General features: G+C 51.8%; 2 protein-coding genes across 7 annotated transcripts in view; one reads left to right on the top strand and one right to left on the bottom strand.

Moving 5' to 3' along the window:
* Positions 1-5745: 5745 nt before the first annotated feature.
* HYI (hydroxypyruvate isomerase (putative)) lies at positions 5746-8650 on the top strand. Of its 3 annotated transcripts, none has more exons than XM_081492653.1 (8): positions 5746-6070; positions 6150-6261; positions 7277-7391; positions 7780-7858; positions 7948-7997; positions 8102-8171; positions 8260-8394; positions 8493-8650. In XM_081492653.1, exons 1-8 carry the CDS (start codon positions 5872-5874, stop codon positions 8564-8566), a joined length of 834 nt encoding a protein of 277 aa, XP_081348779.1. In that variant the 5' UTR covers positions 5746-5871; the 3' UTR covers positions 8567-8650. The 3 variants fall into 3 exon arrangements, with proteins under 3 accessions (XP_081348779.1, XP_081348780.1, XP_081348781.1); XM_081492654.1 differs by having other exon boundaries at positions 8350-8394; XM_081492655.1 differs by lacking the exon at positions 8102-8171.
* Positions 8643-13912, bottom strand: part of SZT2 (SZT2 subunit of KICSTOR complex) — a 52710-nt gene continuing 47440 nt past the window's right edge. For 3 of the 4 annotated variants that reach the window (XM_081492640.1, XM_081492639.1, XM_081492636.1), the window contains 7 exons: positions 12523-12736; positions 11991-12144; positions 11729-11851; positions 11218-11623; positions 10988-11104; positions 9625-9693; positions 8643-9462 (listed from right to left, as the gene is read on the bottom strand). In XM_081492640.1, the coding sequence (XP_081348766.1) occupies positions 9319-9462; positions 9625-9693; positions 10988-11104; positions 11218-11623; positions 11729-11851; positions 11991-12144; positions 12523-12736 (1227 nt within the window). In that variant the 3' untranslated portion in view covers positions 8643-9318. The remainder of the gene's footprint in view (positions 9463-9624; positions 9694-10987; positions 11105-11217; positions 11624-11728; positions 11852-11990; positions 12145-12522; positions 12737-13912) is intronic. The other variant, XM_081492637.1, reaches the window with a different exon arrangement.

A 13912-nucleotide genomic window follows, 5' to 3' on the forward strand; every position in this document is an offset into this window, starting at 1 on the left:
CATTTACTTTTCCAGGGGATCTTCCTGACTTAGTGATTGAACCTGTGTCTCCAGCATGGTAGGAGAAGTCTTTACCACTGAGCCACCTGGGAAGTGCTCTGTACATCAACTTTATTCTCTCTGGCTAAGTGTCACCCTGCTTATTTTATTTATTTACAGAGTACATCACGTGAAATGCCGGACTGGATAAATCACAAGCTGGAATCAAGATTGCTGGGAGAGATATCAACAACCTCAGATATGCAGATGATACCAGTGTAATGGCAAAAAGTGAAGAGGAACTGAAGAGCCTCTTGCTGAGGATGAAAGAGGAGAGTGAAAAAGCTGGCTTAAAGCTCAACATTCAAAAAACTAAGATCATGGCATCCAGTCCCATCACTTCACGGCAAATAGAAGGGGAAAAAGTGAAATCAGTGACAGGTTTTCTTTTCTTGGGCTCCAAAATCACGGCAGACCATGACTGCAGCTATGAAATTAAGAGATGCTTGCTCCTTGGAAGGAAAGCTATGACAAACCTAGACAGTGTGTTAAAAACCAGAGACATCACTTTGCTGACCAAGGTCCATCTAGTCAAAGCTATGGTTTTTCCAGTAGTCATGTATGGATGTAAGAGTTGGACCATAAAGAAGAAGGTACCAAAGAATTGATGCTTTTGAACTGTGGTGTTGGAGAAGATTGTTGAGAGTTCCTTACACTGCAAGTAGATCAAACCAGTCACTCCTAAAGGAAATCAACTCTGAATATTCATTCGAAGGACTGATGCTGAAGCTAAAGCCCCAATACTTTGGCCACCTGATGTGAAGAGCGGACTCATTCTAAAAGACCCTGATCTGGGAAAGATTGCGGGCAGGAGGCGAAGGGGATGACAGAGGATGAGATGGTTGGATGGCATCACTGACTCAACGGACATGAGTTTGAGCAAACTCCAGGAGATGGTGAAGGACAGGGAAGCCTGGCATGCTGCAGTCCATGGGGTCACAAAGAGTCAGACAGGACCTAGCAACTGAACAAAGTGTCCCCATGAGGTATGGTTCAACTAAGGAGAAAAGAGGGAACAGACATTGGGTAGGCAACCTACAATGCCTATAACAGGTACTCTGGTTAGTCTAGCTTGGGTCAGGTGTCCACTCACTGACCAATCACTATGGCTGGGTCGAGAGAGGAACTTATAAGAAGATGGCAGAACCTATTCACACTTAAGATGAAGAAGTGGTGAATGTGATATAATTCTCCAAAACAAGAGAAGAAAGAGAACCTCTATTAGATATCTATTGCTGCTAACAAATTACCCCAAACTCAGCGGCTTAAACGACAAACGTTTACTACCAAAGAAGTTCTGTAGCCAGGAATCTGGGTGTGGCTTAGTTGGATGTCTCTGACTCAAATCTTGTCTGTCATGAGGCAGTCAAGGTGTTGGTCAGGATACAGTTATCTTAAGGCTCAGTGGGAGTGGATCTGCTTCCAACCTCACTCACAGGTTGCCAGCCAGCGACACTGGCCTCTAGTTGCTAAGTTGCGGCCAGTTCTTAGTCACTCTGGAAAGACTCTTACACATAGATCTTTCCATAGGGCTCACAATATGGCATCTGGTTTTTTTCAGAGCAAGTGAGTGAAAGAGGATACCCAAGACATAAGCTAAAGCCTTTTTGTAACCTAATCTCCGAGGTGACATTGTACTATTTTTGCTGTATTCTATTTGAAGTGAATTGCAAGGTCCAGCCCGTATTCAAGGGGCGGGGACATGACAACCAGGAGGTGGAGATCACCAGGGACCACTTTACAGGCTGCCTCCCACAGGTTCTGAGCAGATAATATAGTAAAGGACCACTAGCCTGAGCAGTGACACGCTGAATCTAAAAAGTAGCAATTACAGTCTAACACAAACAAGCTCAGTCTGTAGAAAAACCTTGAGATTCTCATGACAGTGAAATGAAGATGCTAATATAAAATGTGCCAACAGGTGGTAATAAAGCATATCAAAAGTTTTAAAATGTTATCATTTTAAATATAAAACAGATACAAAATATTTATAAAATATATGTAAGATACAGAGAATGTGATAAAGGTACATGATCACAACACATCAGGAAAAGGGGATGACCCTTAATTTTGAAGTTTGCAACACCACCCCTTTCTCTCCCCCTCCAGAAGTCACAATCATCTTTAATTTTGTGGTCATGATCACTTGCTTTTCTTTATAGCTTTACCACAGATGTTTGTATCCCTACACAAGGTATTGCTTGGTTTTCTCTGCTTTCGACTTCATGTAAGTGGAATCATACTGTATATATTTCTCTGTGATTTGCTTCTTTCACTCACAATTATGTTTCTGAGATTTATCCATTTGATGTGTTCATACTGATGTTTTCAATTTGATCCAAAATCACTAAGACTTCATGCATTACTCTAATCCAAGAGCAACTCAATTTTATCATTTAAGTCACCGGTTTTCCCTTCAGTTTTATAAACAACACTGCAGGGCCATACTACAACTCATCTATATATGTATCGATGGACATTTGAGTTAGTTCCTTATTTTTGCTGCATAAATAGTGCTGCTATGAACATCACTGAATTATTCTGGGTACTCTTCTCCACAAAAGTTCTCCAGGGGATAAACCTGGGCATGGAACTGCTGGATCAAAGGTATATGAATGTTCGGCTTTAAGAGATAATGCCAAATTAATTTCCAAAGTGGTTTATAGTAACTTGTACTCCTATCAGCAGTGAATAAATGTCCCAATTGTTTCAAATCCCTTCCAATACTTGCTATTGTCTACCTTTTAAGGTGTGTTTTTTTTTTTTTTGGTCAATCTGGAAAGTATAAAATGCAATTTCATTAAGGCTTTGATTTGCATTTCACATATGAGTTGTAATATTTTCTATGACATTGGCATGTGCAATCAGTGATCAAATGAGACTCTGAACTGTACGTGCAAGTTTCAGCGATTATCCACATAATTATTTACAAGCTCTTGTTCTCTTAACTGATCATCATACCTGTACACATTCTTTGATTAAAGTTAAATGCAGGGCCTCTCTGGTGGTACAGTGGTTAAAAGTCTGCCTTGCAATGTAGGGAAAACCAGTTCAATCCCTGCTCTGGGAAGATCCCACATGCCACAGCTTGCTAAGCCAGGGAGCTGCTGCTACTGAGCCCAAGCTCTGCTTGCTACTGAAGCCCGAGTACCCTAGAGCTGGTGTTGGACAACGAGAAGCCACTGAAATGAGAAGTCCATGCGTAGAATGAAGACTGAGTGCAGCCAAAAATAACTAAATAAATTTAAAAGAAAAGTTAAATGCAAAGAATCAAGATTTGCAATAATAAATTAGTGTAATGCTTATTTTGCAAAGTGGGATAAGGTATAGACAAATGATGACTAAAGAAAATAATTTTCCTGGGCATTGTTCTTCTCTTGTATATGTGTTGATACATTATGTGAAGGTGGATGTAAGAAGAAAAGTGAGTCATGAACATCTAGTTTATACATCATCTCTGCTGCCCTAAAAAGGGTATAGAAGCAAAAAACCAGTAGACCATTGGAGCCTCAACAAATCTTGTTCCTGGTAAAGACCCAAGAAGATAGTGGTGTTTTTAAAGTCTTAAATAGAATTTGCATACTCAGAGATTTACAGTGAAGTGTTGATAAGGAATTACTTACCTTAGATGTTACTCTGCATTGTCAACAGTGGATCATAAACATGCTGAACTTGAGATTGATTAAAATGTTAAACTTAGTGAGGCCGTATCCTGACTGGACAGTACCCAAGAAACATGTCAGGCTTCCCTGATAGCTCAGCTGGTAAAGAATCCGCCTGCAATGCGGGAGACCTGAGTCCGATCCCTGGGTTGGGAAGATCCCCTGGAGAAGGGAAAGGCTACCCACTTCAGTATTCTGGCCTGGAGAATTCCATGGACAAAGGAGCCTTGCAGACTACAGTCCATGGGGTCGCAAAGAGTGGACATGTCTGAGCGACTTTCATTTTCACTTTCTTCCAATAAACATGTTCCTAGAGGAGTCAGAGTTCCAAGCATAATGCAGAGGGGCAAGAAATAATGTGATTTGATTTCAGGTGAGCTGACATCCGTCTGTTCGTGGAGGTAGTGCTGAAGAAACAGTATGTGCCAGCAACTTGGGTTAATTCTCTCAGCCTGGACCCAGGGTGTCTGAGTGAGCCTGACTTGAGATGCAAGTGAGCAGTGACAGAAGACAGTGGACACTGGGTTCTCCTGATGTTGTACTTCAAGCTGCCGTTTGTCAAAGTTAGCACAGGAAGCAGATCAAGATGACTTCTATGCATGTGTCATCTGAGTGTAAAATTACATTTTTGAGAAGCCATTCCCAAGTGGCGCTAGTGGTAAAAATCCGGCCTGCCAATGCAGATTGACTTGAGACGGGTTCAATCCCTGGGTCGGGAAGATACCCTGGAAGAGGGAACGGCAACCCACTCCAGGTTTCTCCCCTGGACAATCCCATGGACATGGACAGAGGAGCCTGGCAGGCTGCAGTCCATAGGGTCGCACAGAGTCGGACACGACAGAAGCAACTTCGCGCCCACAGCACATTAGCACAGTCATAAAAAACTTAAGCATGGTCCTACTTTTTCACCATGTAATCCCAACCTGGAATCCGCCTATTCAGTTGGGTTAGTGTGGCTGAAATAAATTTATTCGGAGAATCTGAAGAAACACCAAGAGACTACAGACACAGAAACCGGGAAAGTCTAAATATCCTGGCCTGGGGAAGCGTAGACCTGGGAGCTGCCGTGGGTTTGGTCAGTCTTGGGAACTCGAAAGCAGCGGTATCTCAATGTGCTACGCCTACTCGTAGTGTTCGGTTGTTCTCCTTCTCTGTTCTAATTTTCTTCACCACCTGACTCCGGCTTATTTCGTTTCTACCAAACCCACCGCTTACTTGGCTCTCAGTATTTCCTTGTTTGAACTCTCCAAGAGGGAATCTAATTGGCCAGATTAGCTTTACAAACTGGACAAGGGTCTCGGGCCCGTCTATGGATTGGCTGCGCTTGGATCAGATGTCTCTCCGTGGCCCAATCAGTTGGGGCTGAGAGGGGACGGCCCGCCCACAGCCGCTCGGTGCGGAGTCCAGGGGTGGGGGCAGTTTTCCTTACAAAGGACTTTGAACTTTGTACCTACAAAAGGAACCTGAGAAAACGATTCAGAGATGGAACCAAAAGGTGCATTAAAGAGCTTTTATAGCACACGCACGCGCACACACACACACTTTGAAACCCCTGTAAGCATGGTCAATTTTAGGCTGTTAAGGTGTGGAACGAGCAGCTAATTCAAGGTTTTCTTGGGGAAAACGAAATAATATGCCATAAGACCGCATATACACTGTGATCAGGGTTTTCTAAGACAAGACTGTACGTGTTTGGTTTTTGCACTGTACAGGAAAGTTAACGGGTGAGTAGTGCGGCACATGGCTTTCAAAAGTTCTTTAATGAACAGATACTTTGGTTATAATGAAAGTAAACACCAAGCGTTTGTTAGCATCCACGTTCCTTCACCCTAACTGGGCCCGCGGCCCCTCCCCGTGCCTCCCTCTCCCGTCCGGAAAAGTGAACTTTCCTGGCAGGTCCGCTGCCCTTACCACCCACGGGTCTCCCAGCCCGAGAGGGAGGGCACCCAGCTCGCGGCGCCAGCGCGCCCCCGCGCGGCCGGGCCGGGTTCCTCCATCATTTCTGGGTCCTCCACGCCCCGCCCCGCCCCGCCCCCCCCCAAGAGCGGCCCTCCGGCCTTTTCCCCGGCCCTGCGCGCAGCGTGGGCTCTGTAGTCCCCCGATCGACCCTGCCCGCGGTTGCAGCCTTCTAGCTGCGGAGACTCCGCCCCGCGCGCGCTCTCGAGTAGCTATGGCTCCGCTCCGCTTCTCGGCCAACCTGTCGTGGCTGTTCCCGGAGCTTTCGGGCTTTCCCGCGCGGCTCCGGGCCGCGGGCAGTTCGGGCTTCGAAGCGGCCGAGATCGGCTGGCCGTATGCAGAGCCGCCGGAGGCGCTGGCGCGCTCGGCGCGGGAAGCCGGGCTACGAGTCGTGTTAATCAACACGCCCCCGGGTGCGCCGGGAGGGCCCGGGCCAGGACAGGGTGGGGCCGGGGGGAAGGAGCAGGGAGCTGAGGCCCATTCTTTCCGCAGGAGACCGAGAGAAGGGGGAGAATGGGCTGGGGGCTGTTCCCGGGAGGCAGGCGGCCTTCCGAGAAGGGCTGGAGCAGGCGGTGCTGTACGCTAAGGCTCTGGGCTGTTCCAGGTAACCTCTCCTCTCCACGCCCCCGCCCCCCTAATCCGTGAGAGAAGAGGCTCAGGGGTACTCCCGCCTCTGCCCCTTCAGTCCTGGTCTCTTGTAAACTGCCTTTTGCATTTCATCTGTGTGTATGTCACTCTCAGTTTGCAACTCTTTCTTGCTCACCTCATGCTGGGAACTCAGTATGACCTGGGACATAACCCAGTCAACAAAGCAGTGGTCCATTAAGAGGACTGGTCAGTTCAAGGAGACTGTGGGAGCAGAGCAGGTACTAACTCGGCCTGGGATCAGAGAAAGCTTCTTAACAGGTAGTGATGTTGAACTGGGTCTCCGTGGTGGGTGCTTGCTTGACCAAAGAAGCATTCTAGGCAGGGATGCAGTAGCCACACGCCCCCCAGGGGCTTGGTGTATTCCGCAGAGTTTATGAGGCTGGAGGTGAAGCCTGTCTGCTTTGGAGGTGACTGAGAAAGATGAGGCGATGAAGGGAGAAGGTGGGGGACCCAGTGGGGCTGATCAAGGTAAATGTCAAATCCTGCACAGGGCAACCAGGCTGAGAAGGAACTGGCAACAAGCAGTTATGGGGAAGAGGGAGGAGTGTGTGTGCAGAAAACAGATGGGAAGAGGCTAAGAAACAGATGCAAGGAGAGACAAGCAGCGTGGAATACCTGAGCATGAGGGTCAAAATAATTTTTTAAAGGTGAGGCTTGAGGAGAAGGGCCGTGGAAAAGGAGAATCTGGACGTACAGGAGGGGCTGAGTGAGGGCCTGTGGTCTCTGAAACAGGATGGCGGGCCTTCAGAAGGAATCTGGGAAAGGTCTTGGGCCTAGGTTAACACAAGTGTCTGAGGGCGGCAGGAGGCCTGAGCACCACAGCCAGGTGGTCCCAACTGGAGACCTGGGGAGACGGGAGGCTGGTGCAGTTGGAGGGCAGCTGGAAGAGAAGTACCCAGGGAGTGTGGGAGTGAAGGCCTCCGCGCTGAGGATGGACTCCACAGCCCCTTCCAGCCCCATTTTCCCCACAGGATTCACCTGATGGCTGGCCGAGTGCCCAAGGGGGCTGACAGAGCCGCGGTCAGGGGTGAAATGGAGACAGTTTTCCTGGAGAACCTCAGGCACGCAGCTGAGGTTTTGGCTCAGGTAAGACAGTGAAAGGGGCTTCTCAGATGGCACAGTGGTAAAGAATCAGCCTACCAATGCAGGAGATGTGGGTTTGATCCCTGGGTCAGGAGGAGGAAATGGCAACCCACTCCAGTATTCTTGCCTGGGAAATCCCATGGACAGAGGAGCCTGGCGGGCTACAGTCCATGGGGTCACATAGATTTGGACACAGCTGAGCACACACACGAGACAGTGAAAACACATACTCCATGTGTGTATATGTGTGGAGGGGAAGCACAGTAGGGAGAGCAGTGAGGCACAAGGCTGGGCCCTGGCCCAGGCCAGAAGGGCTGGGGATCGGCTTGAGCAGTGACTGAGGGGGATGAACTTGGGAAGAGCTCTACTCATGGGTCTGGCCTGGTGCTAGGAGAACCTCGTGGGACTGCTGGAGCCCATAAACACCCGCATCACGGATCCCCGGTACTTCCTGGACACGCCCCAGCAGGGTAGGCCCCCGGCCCCGTGCCGCCTTCTGTCCACTGATTCTCGAGCCCTCCTTGAGTCTCACGACCCCCCACCCTGGTTTCTCTCCCAGCGGCAGCCATCTTACAGAAGGTGGGAAGACCCAACCTCCAAATACAGATGGTAAGTGGGGGAGAGGGCGTGCTTCTCAGAGGGCCCGTGTTCTCCAAATCCGGGGACAGTGGTATGGGCTGCAGGGTCTCTGACTGGGGGACTCTCTGCCCCAGGACTTATTCCACTGGCAGATCATGGACGGGAACCTGACAGGGAACATGCAAGAGTTCCTGCCCATTGTTGGTGAGGGCCTCTTTCCTGGCTTCTTCCTGGTCTGCCGTGAGGCTTCCTCTGTCCTTCCACTCTTTCCACCCCCCACATCTACCCCCAGGGCACGTGCAGGTGGCACAGGTCCCGGGTCGGGGGGAACCCGACAGCCCCGGAGAGCTCAACTTCTCATATCTGTTCCAACTGCTGGAAGATGAAGGCTACACAGGCTTCGTGGGCTGCGAGTACCAGCCTCGAGGTGAGGGTGGGCTGAGCCTGGCCCCTGGAGGGACAGTGTAGGACGGGGGCTGTCTCCCTCCTCACGGGCTGAGATGCCTCGCGCCCCGCTCCCCTCAGGAGACACAGTAGAGGGCCTGAGTTGGCTGCGTTCATACTGGGAGATGAGGGGCCGTCCACAGGCTGGCCAGTGAGGCCCTGCGCTCCAGCCACACGCCTCTGGGACGGTGAGCGGCACGACTGAGTCTCCTCTCATTAAAGACAACCTGCTGAGCGTTTCCATGTGTGTATGTTATTGGAGGGGGAGCGGAGGACACACAGTGTCTAAGTTTTCCATTTCTTTGGGTCACTTCCCTCCTGCAGAGAAGGGCCATACGGCTCATGTTCAGGTCCTCCAGTCTGTGCCAGTGTTTCTGTGTACGCGCTCCTTGTGTACAGATGAGAAGCCAAGGGACTGGCCCATGCACAGGTGCTTCAAACGCAGAGCTGGGATTGGAACGGAGGTGTCTTATTTCAATGGCAATTGTCTGGCAGTGATGTCCCAGTGGGAACTGATGACCAGAGGGCTCACGATGGGGGTGGGGGAAGTGGGTGTTGGACAGGGTTCAGGCAGAGCAGCTCTACCTGCCACCTGATATGAAGAATTCCCAGCCTCAGCTCAGGTGAGCAGAAAGGAGGAGTCTCCTTCTGGAAGGGCCCGGGGACCTGAGAGGACATGGGTACCTCAGGAGGTGAGCGGACCCTCTGGAGCCCTGCGTTGAGTCAGTGGCAGCAAGTGTTTAGGGAGCGTAGCTCCTGCTACCAGGCCCCCAAGACACATTCACATGACCTCTGGCATCCCTCAGTGTCCAATCTTGCCTGGGGACCTGGACAGGCTGGTCTCTGTAAGATTTAAAGTGGGCAACCTTACAGAGCCATGATTCGAGGACATTCAGTGGCCTGTCTTTCAGAGGAGGCGGGTCCAGAGGGTGAAGCAGGCTGTGTTGATGACAGACTCCAGGTGGTGGTAGGTGGAAACCAGCTGGGCGGGGGGGCTCTCGCTGTCCTGGGGCTGCACAGGGAAGGGCTCTCGGAAAACCACCGTCAGAGACTAAGGAACAGGGGGTGGGTGCAGTGGTGAGAGGCGGGCAGGCTGGGCCCAGGAAGCAGGGCTCCCCAACCTCAGCAGGCTCTGGGGTGGAGCATTTGGGGTACAGCCTCCCACTAGGGCTGACACAAAGCCCCTCAACAACCCCCCCACCCCTGTTCTCACCGTCTTTCCCAAGTGGGAGTCCAGAAACACCAGCACAAAACAGTCCGTGAACTTCTGATTCAGCACAACCTACAGCCAAAGACACAGTGAGATGGACAGTGAGGCAGAGACCCTCCATGAGGGCATCCTGGAGGCGGGGCCAGGCTGAGGAAGGCCGGCTTCCATCACCACCTGACCCCACCTGTGCTGCAACCTTGCTCCTCATCCTCACTGGCTCCCAGTCAGCCTGTCTGGCAACATCAGGATGAGGGGAACGGTCCTTGACTGGAAGGCCCTGCACAAGCTGGCATCAACATCTGAAGCCCATCAACAAAGAGGGGCTCTCTGCCCTAGACGAAGAGCCCTCCCTGCCTCCTGGGTTTTGTGTCTCTGGCCTCCCAGATGTCCGTCCCTGTAGCTCAGATTGTGATCTCTCCCCAAGCAGTTTCTTCTGTGCCCGGGGCTTTAGTGACCACCTGTTCATATAAGTGCTGCCTATACCCCTCCTGAGCGCCAATCCCCGATGTCTGTAGACCTTCTAGACTGTGGTCCTGCAAGGTCCTCTTGGGCCTCAGACTCAACTCATCGCCCTTCCCCCAAACCCATTCCTGCTCCAGCATTCTTGCCACCCACAGAAGCACCCCCATCTGCTCACAGTGGTCCGCACTACTGCAACTTTACCCTAACTAACCTCAGCTTCTGGACGATGCTTTGTCACACCTTGAAACTGAGCCTTCCCCACAAGCACTATGTGGCAGGACCCCTCACCATGGACCAAGTACTTTTTTCCCAGAAATCTCTTGACCCTCACCCCTCCTAAACTGCTGCTCTCAATTGGGCCCATCCTTGAGTCTTCCAGTCTCCAGTGCCCACTGCCCAGTGCCCACTCTTTTCTCTTCACTGCCCTTCCCAGCAATCTATCAGTCTCTAATGTGCACATCAATCACTTGTGGAAATGGTGGAAAAACAGCTTCTGGGCCAACAGGTTGGGGGTGGGGCCTTGGGTCTGCACTTCAGCCAGCTCCCAGGTGGGGCTGATGCTGCTGGTATGAGGACTACACTTTGGTAAAAAGTCTTGAAAGCCCAAGAAGTCCTTTCTGGGACTTGAACCTCCATGAACTTATGAGGTTCCCAAGAGCTTGGCCTTTGGGATCACTAGCCAAGGTTTGTGCCTTTGAGGGTCCTGAGAGCACAGCTCTAGGTTATTCTCAGTGAGTTACATGCTATGTCTTGGTGCTTGAAAAGTTTTCCTCCTATCTACCTGTGTAGTCACTCCATCTCAGCCTCCCTCCAGAGCCTATGTAGTCACGCTGGGGCTCCTTGAGGGGGACCCTGTCATCCCTCTGATGAGGATTTCTTTCAGAGGAAGGTCAAGGAAACTTACCAGGTACTGAGTTCCCAAGTCTGGGCTCTGGAAGTGGCGACAGCTCTGGGGAAAGCGGCTCAGGAGAACCTTGATGAGGCTCTGGTACCAGGAGACCGTCATAGACAGGAAGCAGTCCTAGGGGGAAGGTGCACAGGCATGGATCTGCTGTCCCAGAGCAACCTCTGAGACTCCTGCAACCTTTACCCTGGCTGCTGGTGGCATTCTGAGCACCCATCCCAGCCCCTTACCAGCTGCGGGTCAATGTCCCCGATGGATTTGGCATGGACTGCTTCTAGGAGCTCCTCTAGCTCAGCCAGGGCCAGGCGCCCCCCTAGCCTCAGCCGATCAGGTCCTGGTGGTTCCAGCAAGAAGAGGCGCTTCCAAAGGGTGTCCCGACGGCAGTGCCCTCCAGCCAGCCGAACCAGCTGAGCCAGCCGTGCCCGTGCCACGCCCACCTCTGCAGCCAGTGGGGGGAAGAGGGGAGCTGGTCCGGGGGCCAGATCGGCCCCGGAGGCCTCCCCAGGGCTGCTGGCTGAGCTCCCAGGAGCCTCTGGCTCAGGCGTCAGTCTGGGCGGCTTCCGGAGCCGGCGCATGTCTGCAGTGAGCCTGGGGAACAGCTCTCGTTGGCTGGTGAGCACCACAAAGAACTGTAGCCTAGGGTGGGCAGGGGGCAGGAGTGTGACAGTCAGTAGGAGAGACAGGGCAATGACACGGGGGCCACTGGGCAAGAGCCACATTCAAGGTAGGGGATCTGCTGACCGAAGAACATGCCGCTCGGCCTCTCCTTGCTCCTCAAAGGGTGCAGCACAGTGACAGACAAGCAGAGACACGTCAAAGTCGTCCTGGTGACGAAGTCCCTCAGAGTCGAGGTAGGAGCCAGAGCTGAGCAGTGGGGGTGGGGGAGACGTCAAGGCTGAGGTTCTGATGAAGCCAGGCCCACCCTTTCGGCCTAAGAGAACACGGGTCCCTCCACTGCAAGGATGGCCCTGGCTCCAGCTCCACCCGCCCCCTCCCGCCTTACCTGTGCCATGCCGACACCAGGGCGTACTCGTTGTGTTCCGGGCCTCCTGGCCGGGCCATCCGGAGTGGCTTCATGTGGTAGGAGCTGGCATGGTCGGCCACGTAGTTATATAGCTGGTGGGCAGCAATGAGCGGGGTGGGGAGCTCCAGGGTCCCTGAGGGGCGAGTTACAGGAGACACTGAGCCCAAGACAGACACAATGATCTGCTGGGCAGAGGACAGGAGTCCCTGAGGCTCTGACTGATGAGCAGACTGATTCTTTCTGGGGAGCTCCTGTGGGACATGGAGATAGGACAAAGTGGCTCAGGACACACGGTGGGGCAGGGCACACAGGGCACAAGGACCTAAACTTATGAAACAGACTGGGAGTTACTTAATACAGGAATGTAAGGACAGGGTCCAGTGACACAAGGCGACTGACAATATAGGAGAGGAGAGACAGAGACAGGGTCTGGCCCCCGGAAGCGGTCCCTTCAGTCCTGGCTGGCGGCCTGTTCTCTTCCAGGTTCACTGGCTTGCCCGTGGGCACTGACCTTGGTAAATGTGATTGCGGCCGAAGTGGGGCCCATCGGGGTGGTGGGCCAGGAAGTGTCGCAGGAAGGTGGTCAGGTGGTAGCCGTGCCGCAGCACCAGGTGGGCGCCCAGCACGTGCTGATGCACGAGGCGCAGGTGGAAGTCGTAGCTGAACGAGTGCACGTGCATCAGATCCCGCACCCTGTCACACTCCTCTGTGAACAGCATGGACAGCTGCCAAGGGGGGGGGGGGACCAGGTCAGGAAATGCTGGCGCACCCCCACTTCCCTCCTCCTGCCTGGGGAGCACCGCTCACCACTCACCCTGTCCTGTGGGTGCCTCTGCCAGAAACGCTCTGTGAGGAGCCCTCCTCATTACATTAAACTGTGTTGTTACTGTTTACATGAAACTGACCATTTTGAGAGATGGACCTTTGAACTCTGTATCCCAGAGTCCACTCAAGTCTAGCACAGATTTACTCATGCAATAAATACTTGCTGAGTGCCTACCACATGCCTACCTGGTACTGTTCTAGGTGCTGGGGATACACACCCTTGCCTTCAAGGAGCTTATAGTCTAGCAGTGGGGACAGGATAATAAACATCAGAGTAAATGAATACACAGCGCATTAGTAGATTGTTATGGAAAATCAAGTGCAGTTTTAAACAGGGTGGGCTGGGACAGCAGGTGTGTAATTACTGACTATTAGAAAGGTTTTCCTGGTCACTTCTCATCTCTCCAGCTTTATCTTCTCATCAAATTACTTGCTCTCCCCAAGTATATATGACATATTTTCTCTACACTTTTGTACCAGCCATTCTCTTGGCCTGAATGCTGCTCCCACTGACCCCTAAGCTGGCTAACTCCCACTCATTTGTAAAGCTTCATCTGGGACATCCTGTCAAGGCTAGCCCAGGGTGGGCCTTCTCTAGTTGATCTGTGAATGAATGAATGAACAAACCACTGAAGAAGGAAGAAAGGAAGGCAGAGACATGGAGCTGGGCTTCTCTTGGAGGAAATCAGCATTACTGAGAGTGTATTAACAGTTGGATAAGTGAGGCTGGAATGGCAGGATCAACATGACCATGCCCCTAGGTGGCACTGGCCAAAAAACTAATAGGAAAGGAAATCAATGACTGTAAAAGAGACCCTAGGAGTCAGAGTAGCTGCAGGACCCTGGGTAAGTCACGACCTCTCTGCTTCTGTTTCCCCATCCACTATGGAAGTAAAGGAAAGGCCCTCATAAATTTGAAGCAGCGTGATAAACACTGCAGTCATCAAGGACGAGCCTCAGATTGCAGCCCCAGTACTGCCACCAACTAGCTGTGTTGGTGGCACACCACTTAACCTCTGTGAACCTCAGTTTCCCCATCTGTGCAGCAGGAATAAAATTCTCCTCTTTGCTTGGAA

The sequence above is a fragment of the Giraffa tippelskirchi genome, chromosome 5, assembly GCF_054371585.1.
Source record: "Giraffa tippelskirchi isolate mGirTip1 chromosome 5, T2T-mGirTip1v1.2.pri, whole genome shotgun sequence".
In the NCBI taxonomy this organism is placed as follows: Eukaryota; Metazoa; Chordata; class Mammalia; order Artiodactyla; family Giraffidae; genus Giraffa; species Giraffa tippelskirchi.

What these genes read in the sequence shown, in the direction of transcription:
- HYI (XM_081492653.1), top strand. Translation starts at nt 5,872, where the DNA reads ATGGCTCCGCTCCGCTTCTCGGCCAACCTGTCGTGGCTGTTCCCGGAG. An exon ending in CAGCTGAGGTTTTGGCTCAG is followed by an intron (nt 7,392 to 7,779) that starts GTAAGACAGTGA and finishes GCCTGGTGCTAG; the next exon opens with GAGAACCTCGTGGGACTGCT. An exon ending in CTGCGAGTACCAGCCTCGAG is followed by an intron (nt 8,395 to 8,492) that starts GTGAGGGTGGGC and finishes CGCTCCCCTCAG; the next exon opens with GAGACACAGTAGAGGGCCTG.